This window comes from Saccopteryx leptura, chromosome 1, assembly GCF_036850995.1.
Source record: "Saccopteryx leptura isolate mSacLep1 chromosome 1, mSacLep1_pri_phased_curated, whole genome shotgun sequence".
Lineage (NCBI taxonomy): Eukaryota > Metazoa > Chordata > Mammalia > Chiroptera > Emballonuridae > Saccopteryx > Saccopteryx leptura.
In genome coordinates, this window is record NC_089503.1 from 292,296,942 (window position 1) to 292,319,596 (window position 22,655).

Sequence of the window (22,655 nt, forward strand, 5' to 3'; positions counted from 1 at the left end):
ACAGAACAAATCAAACACACCAACCGGAGAAACAAAACCCACACTGCTTAGAAGATCTCTGCATTGCATCTTTGTTTTCCTTTTCCATTTCCTTCTTCTTCTGGAAGGCAGGTCCTGTGTCTTTTCCCCATTTTATTTCTACAGCCTAGCACAGTGCCAGCTTACTGGGACTAAACGAGTAAGGCTGGGAAAAGCTTGTCCTTGTCCTCTTGTATTACACTGCTAGGAATGCATCTTGAGGCTATGAACTTGGGTTATATTAATGCAGCTGAGCAATTAAGAAGCTAATTGAAAAGACAGCTCCTCTCTCCTAGGGGATCAGAGTCATCTCCATTTACTGAGATAGAGCCCATTAAGTGAAAATTGACAGCTTTGGGGTGGAGGAGCCAAGACTTGGTGAGAGATCAGCAAGGTTCTCATCCCTTTCTAGAAATGCTGAGTCCTTGTTCACTAACCAAAAAACAGACAGGTGTCCTCTCCAAGATCCAAGTCACTTCCAAAGGGACTGATTTAATTTCCTTTGAGTTACATAAGAGGGTTTCCTGGCACTTTGTTTTATTCATTGAGCATTCCTTTGAAATGTTCTAATTCTGGGATACACAATACTCACTTCTTGGTAGAGCAAGATTTATGTCAGGGTTTGAGAGCCAGTGTGTTAAAACCCTTGGGGGCTGGAATGAAAGACCTGTTTGCCTGTTTGGCTTATTTTCAGAGTATTTGGAAACACTGTGGTTCTTTATCATCTTGCAGGCCATGTGACTTATCTTTGGAGTGACAGCAAAAAGGAAGAGGCAGAACTGTGGTCTTTGACCTAATTGACCAGGAAAGCAGGTAAGCTGGTTGTTGCCTAACTTCATCTTCAAGAGGGTCTGTGCATGGTCATTGCAATTGTCACTACCACCCTATGTACACCAGTATTGCTAATTGTATTAGTTAGCTTTTGCTGTGTAACAACAACAACAAAAAAAACTTTGAAAATTGCTGGCTTAAAACAATAGCCATTTATTTAGCTCTTGAGACTCTGTGTGACTGGTTATTTCTCTTATCTGGGCCAGGTGGGACTTATGGCTGCTGGCTTCATGCATCTGTGGTCAGCTGCTAGATGGCTTGAAGGCTGGCTGGTCTAGGATGGCCTCAGCTGGGTTGGCTCACCTCTGGTGCATGTGGCTTCCTATCCTGCAACAGGCTTGCCCAATCCAGACTTTTTCTGGTGGCAGTGCCTCAAGGCCTCGAGAAAAAGTAGAAGTGAATAAGATCCCGTGAGGTCCAGGCTTCACCTCCATAATATATATATATATTTTTGTATTTTTCTGAAGCTGGAAACGGGGAGGCAGTCAGACAGACTCCCACATGCACCCGACCGGGATCCACCCAGCACGCCCACCAGGGGGTGATGCTCTGCCCATCTGGGGCATTGCTCTGTTGCAACCAGAGCCATTCTAGCGCCTGAGGCAAAGGCCATAGAGCCATCCCCAGTGCCCGGGCCATCTTTGCTCCAATAGAGCCTCAGCTGCGGGAGGGGAAGAAAGAGACAGAGAGGAAGGAGGGGGGAGGGGTGGAGAAGCAGATGGGCGCCTCTCCTGTGTGCCCTGGCCGGGAATCGAACCCGGGACTTCTGCACGCCAGGCTGATGCTCTACCACTGAGCCAACCGGCCAGGGCCTCCATAATATTTTATTGGCCAAGTAAGTCATGAAGCCATCCTAGATTCAGGGAGTGGGGAAATTGACTCAAGCAAGAGAAAGACTGTGGCACTGCCATTGCTCATCTGTAAATTGAACCCAGTAATGCAATGGCATGACTCTTCTAGATGTTATCAGGCAGAATAAAGTCTGTTGCTCTTGTGCTTGTCAGTTCATTCATTCACTCATTAATTCACCATTATCCAGTTATTTTTAGCAGTTCTGATCTGAGAGACAAAGGGCTACCAAAATGCCTAAGGAGAAATTACTGCCCCAACAGTAAAAAATAACACTATCCACTTTTAGTTGAGCAGTTATATGTGCCAGACACAAGGCTACTTTAATATAATCCTCACCAAATTATATTTGTTAGATATTGTCCCCATTTTACAGATTCAGAAACCGAGGCCCAGAAAAATTTAGCTATTTGCCCAATGTCACACAGCTAGCAATGGAAAGAGTAGGATTTGACCCAGAACAGGCTTCAGAGCCTCCGTTCTCAATACCCATGGCCTCACCTATATTGGACTTTCTCTGTGCTTTATTCCTTTCAACTTTGGCTTGACTTGTTCTAGGCAGATGTTGCCAGATGTTAGAGCCACACTGTGAAAGGAGAACTGACAGCAAGTAGGCTCATGACCCAAGCAATATGGTGAGAGCTGCTGGGACATTTTGGGTAAAGGTAGTGGGGGCCCAAACTCTGTGGGTAACTGCTGTGTCTCAGAACTGGGCTGATCACTGTCTCCTGCCTCAGCAGCAGATCCTTACCTCTCTTTACCAACTGCCTGGGTGACTGTCCCTGTCCATTCCTTGTCAGTGTAGGGATCTAGACTCTTGGGCCAGAGACCACTCATCACCTGTTGCCTGTCTGATTTGGAGGAAGCCCGATAGTAACCTGAGAAGGCCAGAGGTGAGAAGCAGAGTACAAGACTGGAAGGAGACTGCTAGATGGAAATATCCCAAGGACACATTAATTTCCCTAAATGTCCTTCTGGCAAATAAAGGCGCCCAGAACCCAATCAACTGCCCTTTTGAAAGAAGACTGAGGCTGCTGCTCTTTTTGAAAGTACAGGAGGCCAGGCTGAAGCCAGGCTGGGGTTCTTTGTCCTGTTCTTTTTCTGGCTCTTGGTTTTGGCTTGCAGTACTCTTCCAATCGGCAGGCTGAAAATGCCATGCTTCCTGTTACAAAAAGGAGACCGAGACCCTGCAACTAGCTACATATGAAGATTGTACATATGGCTTTCATGTACGTACCTTTTAAAAAAATTTAACCATATCCCTACGTTGGAGGGTATCATTATCCCCATGTAATAGATGGGGAAACCGAGGCCCAGAGAGATGGCATGATGAGGGTGGGAGGAAGTATTCAAGATGAAGGGTTGGGAGATTGAGACCAGAACATCAGTTTTTCCATCTATAAAAAGGAAGGGTTGTGGGGGGATGGGGTTCTGGGGTCTGGCTGAAAGAGCAGAAGCGCAGTTTGGTAGTTACCAAATAGTCATGGGGATGTAAGTCCAGCATAGGGATACAGTCAATAATATTATGATAACTGTTTGGCGCCAGGTGGGTACTGGAAATATGGCTAACCTCTATGCTGGACATCTGAAACTAAATACAAAATAATACCGAATATAAACTGTAATTGAGATAAAAAAAAACTTTTTTTAAAGGAAGGGTTGGCCACTTGCAGCCCTAATAGTCAATGAATTGCTGCCACATTGCTTCTTCATAAACAGATTTGGCTGCTTGCCTTCTGCCTGTCCACACCTCCTAAATCTCCCCTGAATTTCTCCACCCCACCTCCCCTTTGCCAAGTTCTTTTTCTTGGTATTTGTGCCTTGGCTCGTCCTGTAGCGAACTAGACTTCTTCAGACTGTTTCATGGTGTTTTTAGCAGGCAGAGACTCAGCCACTTGGTGGCGCTGTGGGAGGGTGTTTGTTCTCATAGAGCCGCCTGGAAGTTTTTCTTCGGAGAACTTCAGGTTTAAAGGCAGGGACTCCAAAAATGGAGCTTCGTGGGGGAAGGAGATGTGGTTCATACTTGCGCATGAGTTTCCAGCATTTGTCCACATCCTGTTAATTGGGGAAGTTGGGGCTTTGAGTTCAGAGGTTTCAGGAATCCTGAGTGAGGTGTTTGTATTGGAGAGGCCAGGGAAAGACAGATCTGGGGAAGGGCCCCATTCATCCCTGTTCCTGAGGGGACAGAGTCGGTCTTTCTCCTCTTTATGTATAACATGCAATTTATTTTTGGAGCTTTTAGATATACAGTCAAATGGCCATTATTTATCCCTCCCTCCCTCCATTTCTTTCTTTCTTTCTCTTTCTTTCTTTCTTTCTTTCTTTCTTTCTTTCTTTCTTTCTTTCTTTCTTTCTTTCTTTCTTTCTCTCTCTCTCTCTCTCTCTTTCTCTCTCTTTCTCTCCTTCTCTCCCTCCCTCCCTTCTTCCCTCCTTTCCCCCCTTTCTTCTTTTTTCCCATTCCATTGATTTGAGAGAGAGAGAGGAAGAGGGAGAGATAGAGAGAGTAAGAGAGAAGTATCAGCTTATCATTCCACTTAGTTGTGTACCCACTGGTTGCTTCTCGCTTTTGCCCTAACTGGGAATCGAACCCATGATCTTAACATGCTGGGACAATGCTCTATCCACTGAGCAACCCAGTGGAGGCTGCTTTTATCTTTCAAATTTCTGACTTTCTGTGACTTTTAAAGAACTGCTGTTTATGAGATGTGGTGTTGCCTGGATATAAGCTCTGTTGTAACCGGAAAACCTGACTTTGAGTCCTGGCTCCCTATTCGTGAACTGCAAGATCTCAGGTAAGGCATTCAATTTCTTTTCTTTTTCTTTTTTTTTTGTATTTTTCTGAAGCTGGAAATGGGGAGAGACAGTCAGACAGACTCCTGCATGCGCCCGACCGGGATCCACCCGGCACGCCCACCAGGGGCGATGCTCTGCCCACCAGAGGGCGATGCTCTGCCCCTCTGGGGCGTCGCTCTGTTGCGACCAGAGCCACTCTAGCGCCTGGGGCAGAGGCCAAGGAGCCATCCCCAGCACCCGGGCCATCTTTGCTCCAATGGAGCCTTGGCTGTGGGAGGGGAAGAGAGAGACAGAGAGAAAGGAGAGGGGGAGGGGTGGAGAAGCAGATGGGCGCTTCTCCTGTGTGCCCTGGCCGGGAATCGAACCTGGGACTTCTGCACGCCAGGCCGACGCTCTACCACTGAGCCAACCGGCCAGGGCCAAGGCACTCAATTTCTTAACACATCAAATGAAATGCGGGGAACATAAAAATATCTAATTCCAAGTAAGATATCATTATGAGAGTTAAAAGAGACCCTTCAGGTGAAAACTGTAAAGCATGGTACTGACAGAAGGTATAGGAAAGTTCCCAAGGGCAGAGGACTGTCTTATCTAACGCTTTGTCTATCCCCAGTCCTTGCACAATAACTGTATCTTGGAGATGCTTAAGTAACATTTGTTGGATGAATGAATGAACAGGTGGACGCCGAGATCATGAAGTGAAGAGCAGATTGAAAATGTGCCTGTTAAAAAAGGGTTTCAAAGGATGAGGCTGCAGAGGGAGCTGGGGAATCAGGCCCTTGAGAGGAACTTGGAGCACGTGCCTCATCTGCCAGGAAGGCAGCTCACTGTCCCTCCCCAGCTGGTTGCCTGGGCAGCCTGGCTCGGCTCACACTCGGCTGCCAAGCCCTGGGCCATTTAAGGTCCATGTGACTATTCCAGAGCAGGTGGGTCAAGAGCTTCTGCCGTCAAGGATAGGCTGGTGACGTGCCTGAAATGCTCACCCTCTCATGCTTGCTCTTAGAGCCTAAGTCCCTGGTGACAGTAAACATAATGAATGCAGAGCCGGACACTGAGCTGCCCTGGGTCTTGGCAGGGTGGGGAGGAGGGACCTGTATCCCATGGTTAGAAATACAAATAAAAGCAGGGCAGGTAAATATAGGCATTATGTAGGCAATCTAGATTGCAAGACTATTTTCCCCTGACCTAGTATTTTTGTTTGTTTGTTTGTTTGTTTGGGACAGAATTACCATACTTGGGAAATTGTATTTGCTTTGCATTATTATTGACCTGATATTGTTTACATATTATAGACCTGGTAGATTAAATCTAATGATATTATTATTTAAACAGTAATAATAACAGTTACCATTTTATCAGTGCTTATCACATACCCATGTAGGTACTATGCTAAACACTTCATAGAGATGATCTTCTTTAGTCTGATAAGGTAAGCATTGACCCTATAGGGTTATATCACTCAGCTCTATAACATAAGTAGAATACCCATATTACAGATGAGGAAACTGAGATTTAATCTTTAATTACTTACTGGGGTTTTAGAGATAATAGATAAAAGAGCTGGAACTCAAACTATTCATGCAACCATTTATTCATTCACAAATAATTAATGAGAACCTATTATATACCAGGTTCTGAGCATTCATAAGTGAACAATGTAGAGAGAAATCCCTGCTTTGTTCAGAAAAATCAAGAAGTAAGTAGATTATATAATATATTACATGCTGGTAAATGCAACAGTGAAGAATAAGGCAGGGAAGGCGGTTAAGGAACAGCAGTGCTGGAAGGAGGGGGGAGAGGTGGGCTGCAATTTTAAACAGGATGGTCAGGACAGACCGCACTGATGGTAGCATCTGAGCAAGGAGTAGTGGTGCCGCATGAGTCAGAGAGTAGGACTTTGATGCACTTGGACTTTGTCCAGTGGAACAAACTGAAAAGTTGGGAGGACAAGGATGATTTCTATGGAATCACCTTTCTCTAAAGTTTATTCTCTCTTTCCTGAACAGGGTAAGAAATCAGAAAGTAAACTAGGGAGGAAGTAAAGGTGGTAAAATTCATCCATCCACCATCCACCCATCCATCCATCCATCCATCCATCCACCCATCCATCCATCCATCCATCCATCCATCCATCCATCCATCCATTTAATGTTTATCTGGCGCCCATTACAAACCAGATCTATACTTAGAGTAAGTTTTAGACTTGTGCTGCTGGATTCAGTAGCCACTAGCTACATGTGGCTATTGAGGACTTAAAATATGACTGGGGAACAAAAACTTTAATTTTATGCAATTAACTAAATTTTAAATTAAGAAACCCTGGAGCAGTGAAAAATATTTTTCTTTTAACTACAATTTCATTGTTTTACTAGGGTTGCATTTCAGTTTAATCATTAACTTAACTATGAGGTTATTTTAAGGGTAAAATACACAATACATTTCAAAGACAGTACAAAAAGAAGAATGTAAAATATCTCCTCAACAGATTTTTATATTGATTACATATTGATTACGTATTGAAATGGTAATATTTTAGACATATTAGGTTAAATAAGATACATTATTAAAATTAATTTATTTTTTACTTGTTCTTAATGTGGCTGCTAGAAAAGTTAAAGTAATATAAGTAGCTCACATTATATTCTTATTGGACAGTAATGTTGTAGACCTGACCATTCTGAAGCTCCCAGGCAACTGAGTAGAGCTGGGCACATGGTTGAATAATTGTAATACTATGAGGTTAGTGCTTTAATAGACTCAGAAACTGAGTGATTTGGGAACAGAGAACTGAGTCAGTTCTGTCTAATGCAGATCAGAGGAGAGGTGACGTCTTAAGCTAGGTCTCCACAATGGGTAGGAAGGAGTTTGTCATCTGGAGGATAGGAAACAAGGCATCCTAGACATTGGGCACGGTGTGCGCAAAGGCGGAGAGGCATGAAACAGTGAGAAGTGCGCCTGGAACGCAGGGTGTTTGGTGGGAAGAAGTGCAGATACGAACCGAGAGTCCTGTTAGGGTCAGACCGTGCAGGGAGACAGCAACAAGTATTACTCAGCAAGAGAAAGTCACATTTGCTGGGCAACTGTGTGCCAGTCACTGTGCCCAAAGCTTTTTCCTACATTAGCTCTTTCATTGTTTCCACACATACTTGTTGAGTGCCTACTAAGTGCCAGGCATTGTTCTGGGCACTGAATATATGATGTTTCTCAATGTATGTGCTAGGCATTGTTCTGGGCAGGAAACAATACAAAGTCCCTGCTCTCAGGAAACTGACATATACGTCAGGACAAATAGGAAAGAGAACAAATCCAGGTCAGAGAGGTCCAGTGACTTGAGCAAAGTCTCATACCTGATGACCAGTCAGCACAGGGTTCTAATCAGGATCTTTCTGATGCTAATATCAATGCTCTCATTGTCCTGTCAAGCTGTGTCAGGCTAAGGAGTTTGGACTCTGACCTGAAGGCCACAGGAGATCAGCAGAATCTTGGAGGAGGGAGACACAGGGTCAGATGTATGTTTTAGGAACAACCTATGGTGACCGTATGGAGGAGGGACAGCACAGAGGAGGCTGACTAAAGTGCTGTAGTTCTTGCTTTATAGTTCTTATAGGTGCCTCTCCTTAGCATTTGCATAGCCCCCTTCCCCAATCACATTCTTCTCTTCCCAAGTCTATTTTCAACACAGTGGATAGAGAGAGACTTTCCAAACTCAAGTCTGATTATGTCACTGCTATAATCAGAGTTGGCCAATAGCTCCTGCCTGACTCAACATAAACCCAAAGTTCTTACATCATTACACATAGCCCTACAGGATTTGGTCTTTTGTTAACTCTCTGGCTTATACTCCTTGTATTCTTCTATTTCACTTCACTCACAATGACCGCCTCACTGTTTCGGGAACATGCTAAGGATATTTCTGCCTCAGGGCCTTTGCATTTACTATGCCCTGTGCCTAGGAGGCTCTTCCCCAGGTATTCACATTGTCCCCCAGATATCCAGATTGTACACTCCCTCGCTTTCTTGGAGGCCTCTGCTCAAATGTCACCTTATCATCAGAAAGTCTTTTCTTTTTTTTTTTTTTTTGAGTTTTTTTTGTTGTTTTTTTTTGTATTTTTCTGAAGCTGGAAATGAGGAGAGATAGTCAGACAGACTCCCGCATGCGCCCAACCGGGATCCACCCGGCATGCCCACCAGGGGCGACGCTCTGCCCACCAGGGGGCGATGCCCTGCCCTTCCGGGGCGTCGCTCTGCCGCGACCAGAGCCACTCCAGCACCTGGGGCAGAGGCCAAGGAGCCATCCCCAGCGCCCGGGCCATCTTTGCTCCAATGGAGCCCTGGCTGCGGGAGGGGAAGAGAGAGACAGAGAGGAAGGAGGGGGTGTGGGGGGTGGAGAAGTAAATGGGCGCTTCTCCTATGTGCCCTGGCCGGGAATCGAACCCGGGTCCCCCGCACGCCAGGCCGACGCTCTACCGCTGAGCCAACCGGCCAGGGCCAGAAAGTCTTTTCTTTACCACCATCACCATCATTCCCTACCTCCTATTATTTTGTTCTTCATACCAGCCTTACCATTACCTGACATTTAATATGTTTATTTGTCCATAGTAAATTATCTATCTATACACAGGGTCTTCATTTTTGATCACTTGTGTCCCCAGTAACTAGATTCACGATGGGCCCATGGTAAGAACTTAGATAATGTGGCTGAATGTATCCGCCCATTCAGGTAGCAAGATGCAGAGAGGAGCTCTTTATATCTCCCCCTGCCCTGCCCAGAATCCCTCATTGAATCTCAATGGAACACATAGTCTCTTCCATTGTAGCCAATCAGAGGTGTTTTCCCCACCTGACCCTAGTACGTTCCTGCATGTGACTGATTTACTTTCTGGTGGCTGCTCTATCCAGGGTGGTATGGTGTTGTTTTCTGCTCCCAGAGTGCTTTCCCTGTTGATGGGGAATTTATCACATTTCAGTTTCTTTTCTCCATAATAAAGCCTTCTAACGAATCCCTGCTGTGTCCTTTTTCCCCCTTCAGGAAGAAGCTATCTTATTTCTTAGTCTAAAGTTTAGGACAGAGAAAACAAAGCAAATGAAACTGCTGCCAGTTGTCCTCTTGCCCCATCGTCTGCACAGTGCACAAAGAAGGTAGGAAAATAAGGACTGTAAAACCGAAATCTGCTGAAGGCTCAAAGTTGTAAGCACTGGAGTGTCATCATACGTCACCTCACCTGATAACATCATTCCACAGAGAGGCATCTGCCCAAGGTAGCACCTGCCCAAGGTGGCACCACCGGGTACCCCAAAGGTCTGAAGTCCTGTCCTTGTCCCTATACTATGGTGGATGCTCAAATTTATGCCTTTCCCAAACAGGATCCTTCTGCCCTCTTAATCACCAAATGGATGAGAAAACAAAAAATAAGATCTCAGTCTGGCTTATTTCAGTGGAATATCCACTGGTTCTATTAATAAATCTGTTTCCTGATGCCATCTGTCAACCCCATGAAAGGCCATGGTAAATTGTCCTTTTAAACACAAAATATAATACCAGTGGGAAGGTGAAGGTGGCAAAATAATATAAACAGTAATATTTATTGGGTTCTAATGCCCACCTCATGCCCATCTCATGCTGTTTTCTTTATTTTTTAAAAAAGATTTTATTTATTGATTTTACATAAGGGGGTAGTGAGAACCATCAAGTCATAGTTGCTTCACTCTAGTTGTTCATTGATTGCTTGACATATGTGCCTTGACCAGGCAAGCCCAGGGTTTTGAACCTGCGACCTCAGCATTCCAGGTTGATGCTCTATCCACTGTGCTACCACAGGCCAGGCCTCATGCTGTTTCTAGTTTTGTTTTCGTTTTTTGCATTAACACAATTGGTATTCAAAAAAAACCCCTTTGAACTAGGTACTGTTAATATCCCCATTTTAAAGATGAGGAAACTGAGAAAACAAAGAGAAAGTTGCCCAAGATGCACAGCTTAAAAATTGTAGAGCCAGGCTTGACCAGGCCGTGGCACAGTGGATAGAGCGTCGGACTGAGATGTGGAGGACCTAGGTTTGAGACCCCGAGGTTGCCAGCTTGAGCGCGGGCTCATCTGGTTTGAGCAAGGTTCACTACCTTGAGCCCAAGGTCGCTAGCTCGAGCAAGGGATTACTCAGTCTGCTGAACCCCACCCCCACCCCCCGGCAAGGCACATATGAGAAATCAATCAATGGACAACTAAGGAACTGCAATGAAGAATTGATGTTTTTCATCTCTCTCCCTTCCTGTCTGTCTGTCCCTCTCTTTGATTCTCTCTCTCTGCCACACAAAAAATATATAATTAAAAAAAAAATTGTAGAGCCAGGATCTGAACTCCGTGGTTTTGATTCTAGAACCTATGCTCTTAACTACTATTCTTACTGTTTTTCTAGCTACTCAGCAGGGAGAAAAACACAGCTTTCTGTTTTTATCTGTGAATAAATTTTCATTTTTATTTTAGCAAGCTATTTCATATTCAAATAGCCTGAATGCTCCCAAGAAGTATGGTGGCCAGAGGTCAGCTGAATGCTGTGAATTGTGTTTATTACCCACAGACTAGAAGTGTCATGAAGATGAGACCATTCCTGTCTTGTCCCAGCACATCCTCAAGTATTCAAATGACTGTTATAATCTTCAGTCTTGCTTTTTATATGCAAATATGGCTTAGTATAAACTGTATGCATTAGTGAGGGCCATACTTGCTGCTGTAACAAAAACACCCTATAATTTTGGGGGCTTAACACAAAACAAGTTTATATTTCACTCATGTACCAGTGCAATGTCCTGATCAGATGGTGGCTTCATTCCTTAAGGTGAGGCAGGGACCCAGGCATCTTTTATCTAGCAGGTCCAACATCTACTGGGGCTTTGGAATCCTCTGCGTCCAGGGAGGCAAAGTGGAGAAGGCACAACCAATTTTTTAACATCCTGGCCTGGAAGTAATGACCATCCCTTTGTTCATATTTCATTAGAGAGAATTAGTCACATGGCCATGCTTGGATGCAAGGGAGGATGGGAAATAAAGCCCCAGCTGAGCAGCTGTCCATCAGCTCCCCTGTAAAAGGAGAAGCATGAATTTTTGGTGGGTAGCTAGCAATCTTCTGCCACAGTGAAGGATAAGCATCTTCTTAGGTTGCTCTTTAATACAAGATGTCTACCAGACAACATGCTTAAATTAGAAATGTCACAATTTTATGTAACTTTTCAAAACTTCGTCTAGAAAAAAATAGAAGACTAGTGTCAATCAAAGCACAGGCATTCACTAATGTGAACTGGGATGTCAGGCATCTTGGAATATGGGTCTGAGCAGAACTTTAAAAGTCACGAATTTGGGTTCAAATCCTGATTCAGGCAGTTACTCGCAGCTGGAACACAAGCAACTTGACTTCTTTGAGACTCAGTGTTCTTAACAGCCAAACAGGGATCATAACACCCAAATGGCAATTTTTTTATTTTATTTTTTTGTATTTTTCTGAAGCTGGAAACGGGGAGAGACAGTCAGACAGACTCCTGCATGCGCCCGACCGGGATCCACCTGGCACGCCCACCAGGGGCGACGCTCTGCCCACCAGAGGGCGATGCTCTGCCCCTCCGGGTCATCGCTCTGCCGCGACCAGAGCCACTCTAGCGCCTGGGGCAGAGGCCAAGGAGCCATCCCCAGCGCCTGGGCCATCTTTGCTCCAATGTAGCCTTGGCTGCGGGAGGGGAAGAGAGAGACAGAGAGGAAGGGGGGGGGTGGAGAAGCAAATGGGCGCTTCTCCTATGTGCCCTGGCCGGGAATCGAACCTGGGTCCCCCGCACGCCAGGCTGACGCTCTACCGCTGAGCCAACCGGCCAGGGCCCCAAATGGTAATTTTATGATGATTAGAAGTAATACATACCAAGGTCATGGAAGACAGTAGATAGTAGATAAATGGTAACTAGTATTACTATGTTTTCTGAACAAAGATTTCTTAAGAAAGGAAAGATACCTTCTTTCTGGCCCTGGCTGGTTAGCTCAGCGGTAGAGCGTTGGCCTGGTGTGTGAATGTCCTGGGTTTGATTCCAGGTCAGGGCACACAGGAGAAGTGACCATCTGCTTCTCTATCCCTCCCCCTCTCCCTTCTATCTTTCTCTCTTCTCCTCCTGTAGCTATGGCTTGGCTAGAGCAAGTTGGCCCTGGGCACTGAAGATGGTTCCATGGCCTTACCTCAGGTACTAAAATAGCTTGGTTGCCAAGCAATGGAGCAACGGCCCCAAATGAACAGAGCATCACCCCATAGGGGGCTAGCCAGGTGGATCCGGGTTGGAGCATATGTGGAAGTCTGTCTTTCTGCTTCCCTGCTTTTCACTTAAGAAAAAAAAAAAGAGAAAAGATACCTTCTTTCTTTTAAATTTTTTTGGAAATAGAAAGTGTAATAAAGAACAAGTAATGAGCCTATGTAAATATATGTTATGCTTCCAACTTCAGATGTTCCAAACTGTCCTCTATCCAGAATGAAGCCAGAAATCAGTCTAAACAAGTAGTATGATTGAACTGCTTGTAATTGCAATTCTAGTAGGAGCCATGAAAATAAAAAATAAGTGTATTAACAGCCATGATTTATTGAGTGTATATATTATATTCCTTAACCCTCACACCAACCCCATGGTACATATTTTTGTTACCACTGCCAGTATCACCTATATTATTACCATCACCATTTTGCAGATGAGAGAACTGAGGCACAGAGAGGGAAAAGAATTGCCCAAGACTACCAATTACTAGTGGTGGAACAGGACTTTGAACCCAGGCAGTCTGACTCCAGAATGCAAACTCTATCTAAAAACCAGGAGTGTGGGATCTTTTTGGAGGAAAAGCTTTATCTATGGAAAACACTTGAATACAATGCATGATAACATTGTGCTGAAGTGTGGTTCAAATTATAAATGCTATAGGAATTCAGTCTGGAGAGGAACACCCAGTGCTTGGACAGGACTGTGTGCCAGGCATTGTATTGGGTGTTTCCATCCTTCCCATTTAAGGAGAAGCAGCACAGCATCTGTGGAAGAGGAAGAGTACAAGGTTTGGGACTGGACAGGTAGAGTTTAAATCCAGGCACTATTTACAGCCTCTATAATCTCAGGCAAATTACTTAACCTTTCTGGTATGGTTTCCTCAACTGAAAATAGGGATTGGCCCTGGCCAGTTGGCTCAGTAGTAGAGCGTCAGCCTGGTGTGCAGGAGTCCTGGGTTCAATTCCCGGCCAGGGCACACAGGAGAAGTGCCCATCTGCTTCTCCACCCCTCCCCCTCTCCTTCCTCTTGGTCTCTCTCTTCCCCTCCCAAGCCAAGGCTCCATTGGAGCAAAGTTGGCCCCGGGGGCTGAGGATGGCTCTGTGGCCTCTGCCTCAGGTGCTAGAATGGCTCTGGTTGCAACAGAGTGATGCCCCAGATGGGCAGAGCATCGCCCCCTGGTGGGCGTGCCGGGTGGATCCCGGTTGGGCGCATGCGGGAGTCTGTCTGCCTCCCTGTTGCCAACTTCAGAAAAATACAGAAAAAAAAAAAGAAAAAAGAAAAAAAAAGAAAATAGGGATTATAACCACTGTAAAGGGTTTACTGTCCTAAAATGGCACCAGCCTATGGTAGGTGCTATTCACTCAACAAATTCTGATAAAGTCCCAGGCACTTGTGGGCAATAACATCAGCCAGAATAAGCAAAGTTATGCTGCTGTAACAAACAACTCCCCTGAATCTCACTCACATTACTTTTCCAATGCAGGTTAGCTAGGACTACTCTGCCATCTTTATAGAAACCCAGCCTGGCTGGGGGAGGCTCAATCTTTGTACTTCCAGGGTTGTCAAGAGAGAATTGTCAAGACTGTACTTTCAGAATTGCCAAGACCTGGGGATTTCCCCATTGGATCTTAACAGTTTCTACTTAAAAGCAATGCTCTCATCCCATCGCCCTAAGCAAGGCATATGGCCACATCTAATTTCAAGAGGTTGGGGTAGTGGACTCCTACCACATCCCTGGGAAGGAAAAGAACCAGAAAATACCTGGTGAACAGTTTTAATTACATAACTGTTTACCTGTAAAACAGATTCGTAATCCATATTTTAAGAAGAGGAAAGTGAAGCTCTGAGAGGTTAAGTCATTTATTTGACCAAGGTCACACAGCCTATTCACTGGGGAGCCAGGCTCAGCCTTTATGTTACTTACTCTCTTTATTTTACATGCACAATGTCTGCAGACTTTGTATCAATGCAGAATACAGTTTCAGGATGGGGGTAGGGAGGTACTGCAAGTGTGGAGGACAGAATAGGAATTGAATAAACATGGCCTTTGTGTTTGTATTATGCAATAACTAGTGTGCTCCTGGGGAAGGCAGGAAGGGTCAAAGGGGTTAATTTGAAGCCTCAGTAGAGGGGAAGTGTGGACAGATAAGACCAAGCACTGGACTGTGGCAGAGGGGCAGGCATGGAGGACGGGATGACTGCTGTGTGTTAGGCCATTACTCTGACAGCAGGGAGGGGGTTTATGGAGAGGACATGCCATTGCAGGAGTCCAGGGTAAGGTGATAGGGGGAGACAGGAGTGTAGACAGCAGGAATGCAGAAGGGATGAACCTGAGAGCTGCAGAGGAAGGCTGAGCCAGCTTGCTGGTGAAAAAGTGAAGAACCACCAGGCGATCTGCAACGCACCAGACGTTCTACATACCTTACTCTTCCTATCCCCGTCTGCTATACCGCACCATTTATAAAAAAAATTCCCTAAGGCCTCTTTTTCTCTTTCCTTATTCTTTATTTTTTCTTGCCTCTTCAAGGTGGGGTGGAGGAGGCAGCGTTGCTGCAGTCGGAGGCCCTCCCAGCCTGACCCTCAGCTTTGGGGGTACTGTCGCAGTTACCATCTCAGGATGGTACTTTCAGTTAAAGTGTAAGTCAAGGCCCAAAGGGCCAAGAGGCCTGCAAGTTGCCTCCTGATGAGTAGGCCCTGGGCTCGGTTCCATCAGAGGTCCCTGGCTTTCCCACCTCCGAAGGCAGTCTTGGCGGACGGGGTAGGCGCCCAGCTCCGTCCTGGAGCCTCTAGCGCTCCAGCTCTTCCACGTCCCTAACCCTCTTCTCCCAGGCGGCTGACCCGGCCGTAGTCTTAGATGGTGACGTAGAACCGGCAGTCCAGCAGCGGGCCCTAGGTTCAACCTCCGAGCCTCCCATTCTCCTTTCTTTGGGGAGAGCGCAGGGCCCGGTCAGTGCACCCATTTGGGGTTCTCTGGAGCGCGCAGCTGCCCAGGCGGGCCTGCGGGACGGGAGGGGTGCGCATGCGGCGCGAGGGGGGCCGTGACTCATTGCCTGTAACCCAACACCCGCTCTGCTTCCCCTCCCCCAACCTCTCCCCCAGCTCCGGCTTGGCGGCCACGGCGACACCTAAAAGAATGAAGGGGCGCCCGAGCCCGTGGCGCCCCCGGCCGGATCGCGAGCGGGCCCAGGCGGCCCCCGGCTCGGAGCGCTCTCAGTTGCCTGGATCCCGGGCTCGGCGAGCAGCCGCCGCCGCCCGGGCGCGAGAAAGAAGGGAGGCCGAGCGGCCGGAGCAGGAGACGGCGGCGGCGGCGGCGGCGGCGGCGGAGGGTCCGCGGTAGCTGCGGCGGGCGAGCCCAGGGAGGGGGCGCCCGGGCTTGGAAACCCTCGGTCCCCATCTCGGCCGAGTGAGGACAAAGCTCCCTTGCCACTACTGCGGCCTACGTCGCGCGGCCCTTACACCGCGCGGCACAAAGGGCAAGTCACGACAGGCACCCGGCCCCCTCCCAGCTCAGGGTAGCCCCGGGCCCTGGGAGGCTGCAGTGAGGTGGGGGAAGCCCCGGCCGTCCCGCCTCTCGCTCCCCCTCCCCCGGGACCGGCGAGCGCGCCGCCCCGCCCCCGTCCCGTCTGCCCGTCCTACCGGGGAGGGGTCGGGGGGCGCGGCGCCCACATAACACTCCCTGTCCTGCGCTCGGAGCCACCCCTCTCCCCTCCCTCTTGCAAACACCACCGCCGCCACCTCGCCGACGCTCCGCAGCTCGCCGCGGCCGGTGGGCGGTGCGCGAACCGTGGGCGCCGGGGGCGCCAGATGTGTAGTCCCAGCTGCTGCCGCCAGTGACCCAGCCGCAGCCCTAGAGGGATCCCGCTGTCTCCCCAATGCTGCGGGGTCGACCTTGAGCGCATTCTGACTTCCCTGGGCAGGGACCCCGACACCCAGAGCGCTGTGCCGGGTCCTGCCCTTTCCATCACTCTCTCCCTGAGTTTGGACATGGAGGGGGCCGCTGCGCCCACGGCCCGGGACGGTCCCGACTTGGGGCCGGGGACGCCGAGCTCTCACCCGGAGGCGGTGGCGGGGGCGACTGCAGCCCCCGCAGCAGTGGTCGCGGAGCCAAAGAAGCCGCACGGGGTGAAGCGTCATCACCACAAGCACAACTTAAAGCACCGCTATGAGCTGCAGGAGACCCTAGGGAAAGGCACCTACGGCAAAGTCAAGAGGGCCACCGAGAGGTTTTCGGGCCGTGTGGTGAGTGGGGGAAATCCGGGGACGCGGCTGGTACCGAGGGGGATGGGGGTTTTGGACGCTGAGGCTCTGTCGTATGAGAGGGTCTTCCTGGGAGCCCCCAGACAGATTCCACTCTCATCCCAACTCCCCGTGACTCAGGCATATTTTTCTGAAACACTTGTTACATCCTGTCCGCGCATATTTTTTTTTATCCTAGCAGCAAAGTAGTGTTTATGATTTGCAAACAGTTTGCAACGTTGGGACCATCAGGGTCTCCCCTCGCGAGCACTCTTGCAGACCATGCCCTGGAATGCCTTATTGCTCTAATTTCAAACCAGACCCACGTCCTCAGTTCAGACCTGGTCCCCCAAGTCCCGTGTCCTGCAGATGAATGCGACCCCTCCACTCATACTCCCTGTCACCCTGATGTTGCTGTCGCTGCAAGGGAGGAAGAACTCCTGCCTGTTTTGCAGAGAGAAGGTTAGGTAGCAAGAGTAAAGGCTGCTGCAGGCATGAGGGTTGTGACAGTTTGGCCTGACTTCAGGGAGGACTGAAATGCCCAGGGCATGAATAGCCACACAGATGCTGAGTTGCAGCAGACTCAATTACATTTCAGGTCCTGGCTGCAGGGCCACTAAATTGCTTTAGGGGTCTGGCCTAGTTGCCCCATTCTTTGTGACTGCTGAAACCCTGTCCGGGTCCCAGCACCATTTGTATAACCCTAAAGAGTGCGTTGGGGTCTAGATTGTCACCTACTTGGTTTATTATCATTTTCCTTTCTGCAGAACGGGCCCCTGAAATTCACACTGCTTATGACTAGAGACTTGGATTCAAAGTGATTTACTATTACAGAAAGATTTTGTGAGGTGTGTGGCAGAAAATTAACAGGTTCTTTGATTTGAGGCCTATTGAATAATATTTTAATCAATTTAGTGCCAAAGTCAGGAACTAATTTTGGGACTCCTTGTGTGCACTATTGGGGGTGTTTTGCTTATGAACTTAACAAATGACCAAAGAAGAGGGAGGATGAATCGTTGAATGAATTTGTAGGTTGATGTTAGTATTTTCCTTTTGCATATGTGCAGGGACTATTCTGTAAAAAAAGAAAAAGAAAAGACATCAATCAAAGTTCAGCTCCTCAATTCTTGTATTTGGGTACCTGGATAACTGTCTCATTATAAGATTCACTATTGGATTGATACAACTTTATCCTATAGCTTTAGAAAAAGCAACTTTATCCTATAGCTTTAAAAAAACTCTGTTGTAGGTTAATTGGAATTTGAAACATTCTACAGTACGTATTTAAGCTTTCTCCAGTAAACATTCTATAGCAAGCAAGCAAGTAGTTGAGAATTCACTCTGTGCAGGTGCCATTTTTGAAGGCTGAAAATTTTAGAGGAGGTGGTGGTAAAGATGTGCTTTGAGGAACACACTTCCAGGTTTGTGGGAGAAGAGGCTGAGAAATGTGCACTTCATTCATGCTTGTCTTCTGAAGTGATATTCCCCAGGCTGGATTTTGAATAAGCAAAAACTAAGCTTAGCTCCTTGCTCGTGTTGTCTTAATAGCTGTTGAAGAATCGCACTGAGAAGTTGGAAAGTGGAATAATGAAAAACAGACGCGGTCGGATCGGCAGGTTGAGGATGTGAGTTTGTGAGGGGTTGAGTGGTAAAGGGTGTGTCTGCCGGATCTGTGAGGCGACACAGAAGCCTGAATGCTGGAGAGCTGCTTCAAAGTGAAAGAATGAAACCTTGTATTATGGTAGTCACCTTTATGAGCTTCAGTGGAGCTTCCTGTCAGACGTTCTGTCTCTCTGTCTGATCCACAGAGTAGAGTGAAAGGGACTGCATCAGAAGAGGGGAGCCTGCCCTTCTCTTTCGGTGGGTGTCTCCCTTTATTTGCAGAAACTGAACATTCCGGCGGGATTTAGTCGAATGCCCACTAGGGGGCACCCTGAGAACAGAAGAGGCTCATTTTTCAGCGGCAAGCCATCATTCGTCTTGCTGTTATTGTCCAGCCCTAGTTCAGTTTCCCATTGTACAATTTATTTCAGCTCAATCTCATGTTTTACTCAAAAATTAATGGAAAGATTTTGAATCTGGTAGCAGATCAAGACCCAGAAATTGGCAGTCCCCAAACTGCCCTCTACTGGGTAGGTAAGCTTACCATGTTAGTAAAATCATCTGGTGAAAACCTTGCATTAAATAGATGGGAAAACTACTGGGTGAGATTGGGTGAAGGGAAGACTTCCTTGGCCTTGAGTCCTCCCCCTGCTGAGCACAGTGCTTACAGATGGTATAAGAACTTAAGTGAGAAACAGGAATTGTCAGGTAGAAAATTCCCTGTGCCTGGCTGAACAGAAAATAAAACAAATATAAAAAGAAATTGGTCAGCAAGTTGTTCTTGCCATATAGTGCTTGATGACTCAGAATCTGTTAAGAGCAGCAAGAAATTTTCATTTAAACTGGAAGTTTTATTCTGGTTCCAGGAAGTACTAAACAGCCTCAACTTGCCTTGAAGGTATAATCGGGAATTGAAGAGCACAGTTTCGATTCTGCCCTTTTGGTTTTCAGGGAGAATTATGCAGTGATGCTTTATTGTCATTTGTAGCCACACTTTTCAGAGCACTTCTCAAGAGGTTCAGTGGATTTAAGCTGCTTTGCCAGGCGAGGGATGCTGGCTGCAGGAGATGCTATGAAATCAGCACCCCTGTGACAGAGAAGTGCTTAAAAACAAGAATGTTGTGGCTTTTAATTACATGTCTGGAGGGCCTTCTGCATCAAACAAAACACCACACAGAGGCATCTTCTGTGTTCTGTGAAAGGCAGTTCCAAAAAGAGTTGCAGAATCAGGAAGTTGGAATCGGCTGGTCCAGCCCTCTGCATGGTCCAGGCATCCTCCCCTCTTCCATCCCAAATGTGGTCTTGCGGCCACTGCTTGAGCACATCCACGAGACAGAGGCTCAAAGTGGCTTCTTCCAGAGATTAACAAGCCCAATAATGAGGCACTCTTGCAGGAGAGCGAAAAGCCTTGTACAAACTATATAGCTTTTTGAAACCTCAGCTTCCTCATCTGTAAAATGGGCAACTAATGGTACCAAATGCACACACTTATGAGAATCGAGTAAAATTATCAACTGAAAGCCTCAAATAGAAAATTAGCCAATTTTAATTATTTCTTTTAGCAGATTTTGTTTCTCATCTTACTTGGGCTTTCATTTACATATATTTTTTTCATTTAGATTTTAAGACCATCAGAAAGGCATGATGCTTTGGACAGTTAGCCTTGTATTGTTCAGAGAAAGGTAGAAGAAATAATCAACTTATCAGGTTAATTAGGGAATGTTATGGGCCATGGCCAGTGGCTTAGTGGATAGAGTGTTGGCTTGGTGTATGGACATCCCAGGCTTGATTCCCGGTCGGGCACACAGGAGAAATGACCACCTGCTACTCCCCACCCCCCTTCCCATTCTCTCCCTCTTCCCGTCCTGCAGCCAGTGGCCCAATGAGTTTGAGTGTTGCCCCGGTACTGAGGATAGCTTGGTTGGTGGTTGGTCTGAACACGTTAGCCTCAGGTGCTAAAAATAGCTTGGTTGGTTCAAGTGTCAGACCAAGATGGGGTTGCCAGGTGGATCCTGGTCAGGGCGCATGCAGGAGTCTGCCTTACTCTCTTCTCTCCTCTCACCTAAAAAATAAAATAAAATAAAAAAGGAATGCTAGGGCAGTGTGCCCATAGGAAGCCAAGGCATCCAGATTCCAATAGGCTCTGAATTTAGACTTTATTTATTGCATAACTCTTGTTTTGCTTCAATTTTGGGCAGGGCTGTCGAATGGACCACTGTGTCATAACACGGCTTGCATTTTGTTTGAGCCAAACTCCCTGGACCTTCAGGCTCCACACAGTATTGACAAAAATATCAAAACCAAAAACAACATTTTGGGGAGAGGTGTCATATGATCACCTCATCGCCAAAGGCCAAATTCAGTTTTCCCTGTGCAGCAGGTTATCTGTTGTACTTGGTGTTATGTAAGCAGGAGGGAAGGTCTGTGGGAGAGGTCTGGCATGGGTGTGACAGGTCCTGTACGCAGAGTGTGCCCCAGGTCCCAGAGCTTGAGTGACAGCCACCCTCACTTGGCACAGCTACTGATTTGACACAAAATGAATGTTTTAAGCGTTGGCCTTGTTATTCACAGCCTGGTGCTGGAAACCTGCAGATCAGAGGACGAACTGCAGGTTGGCCTGCTGGGTCAGGGCATGTGTGGCTGTCGCATGCACGGTGTTGGAGGTGCCATGTTACAGCTAAGACCCAATGCGTCTTGGAGCGAGGGACCTCGGTAAACATGTGGTCTAAACTTCTCATCCTGGAGGGGGGAAGAGTAAGGCACAGAAGCGTTAAAAAACTCTTCTGAGGTTGCATGTACATCTCGTAAGTGACTGAGCTGGGTCTGAAAAACCTGAATCTGGGTTTGGTATTTTTCCATCACTCATTTAATAAATCTTTCCTAGAGCAAGACATGATCCTCACTCTTAAAGAGTTTATAATCTTGTAGCAAAAAATGTAATGTACTTACAAATATTGAATGAATTCTGCTCAGTTCAACAAAGATTTATTACCATCTGCCATATGCTTCTCACCATGTTAGACATAGACAGAGAACCTACTATCTGGCAGAAGAGACAGAATTAAGCAGTTGCTAGGCCATGGATTCTTCTATATAGGACTCAGTTCTTTCAGGTGATCTTCAAGTTGGAAAGGGAGTCACTGAAGCTGAGTTCATTATATTAAGTTCAATCCTGGACAGGACACCCCCCCCCCTTCGTGGTAGCCCTGCTGGCATTATTACAGCCAGCTGATATTTTGGAGAGCCTGGGGTGTCTGCTTTACAGACATTTCCTCTGATCCTCTCAATGATGCTAAGAGGCGTGCGCTCTACTTAAACCCATTTAAGCGATAGGAAAAGTGATGCTTTAGGGAGGTTTAGTAACTTGCCCAGCAGCATACAGCTAGACTGTATCAAACAAGTCTACCTGTTTTGAAACCATTGCCACTAGATAAATGGAGAGCGTTGGTTTTGTTGTCCAGCTAGTCACTTCTGGACTTTGGCATGGTGCTCCGTTCATGGTGTGAGAAGACCAGCGACAGGGAGATTCTTCTCCTAGGGAATTTCTTGTTGTTGTTCAGCAGGGAATATAGAGAAGGGGACACGGATTACTGGCCAGGATTAGGGACAGCAAGTGCTGTGGATGATGACCTTTGATTTGAGTTTCAGAAGACTGAGATATGGGGCGTTTCCGCTAGAGGGCAGACTCTAGGGTGAGCTGGCCAGACTGCTTGCAGTGCGAGTGCATGCTGGGACCTGGTGGGAGGCGAGATGGCAAGTGCATGCTGGGACCTGGTGGGAGGCGAGATGGCAAGTGCATGCTGGGACCTGGTGGGAGGCGAGATGGGTAAAATAGGCTGGGAGTGATAGTAATATAAATTAATAAGAAGAACAGCAGCTAGTACTTCTTGAGTGATTATAACATGCAGGTACATTTAAACTGATTTAACCCTCTTAACAATTCTGTAATGATCTTGTTTTCCAGATGAAGAAACTGAGTCACAGAGCAGTTCAGTAGCCTATCCAAGGTCACAGGCAGCTGCAGAATCAGGGTTTGGACCCAGGCAGCGTGA

At 47.0% G+C, this 22,655-nt stretch overlaps 1 protein-coding gene across 2 annotated transcripts in view; it reads left to right on the plus strand.

The window, feature by feature from the left end:
* Nucleotides 1-15,275: 15,275 nt before the first annotated feature.
* NUAK1 (NUAK family kinase 1) overlaps nucleotides 15,276-22,655 on the plus strand; it is a 77,476-nt gene continuing 70,096 nt past the window's right edge. Inside the window, exons 1-2 of one of the 2 annotated variants that reach the window (XM_066356101.1) lie at nucleotides 15,276-15,523; nucleotides 15,865-17,004. In XM_066356101.1, coding sequence (XP_066212198.1) covers nucleotides 16,750-17,004 — 255 coding nt within the window. In that variant the 5' untranslated portion in view covers nucleotides 15,276-15,523; nucleotides 15,865-16,749. Of the gene's footprint in view, nucleotides 17,005-22,655 lie in introns of both variants that reach the window. The other variant, XM_066356096.1, reaches the window with a different exon arrangement.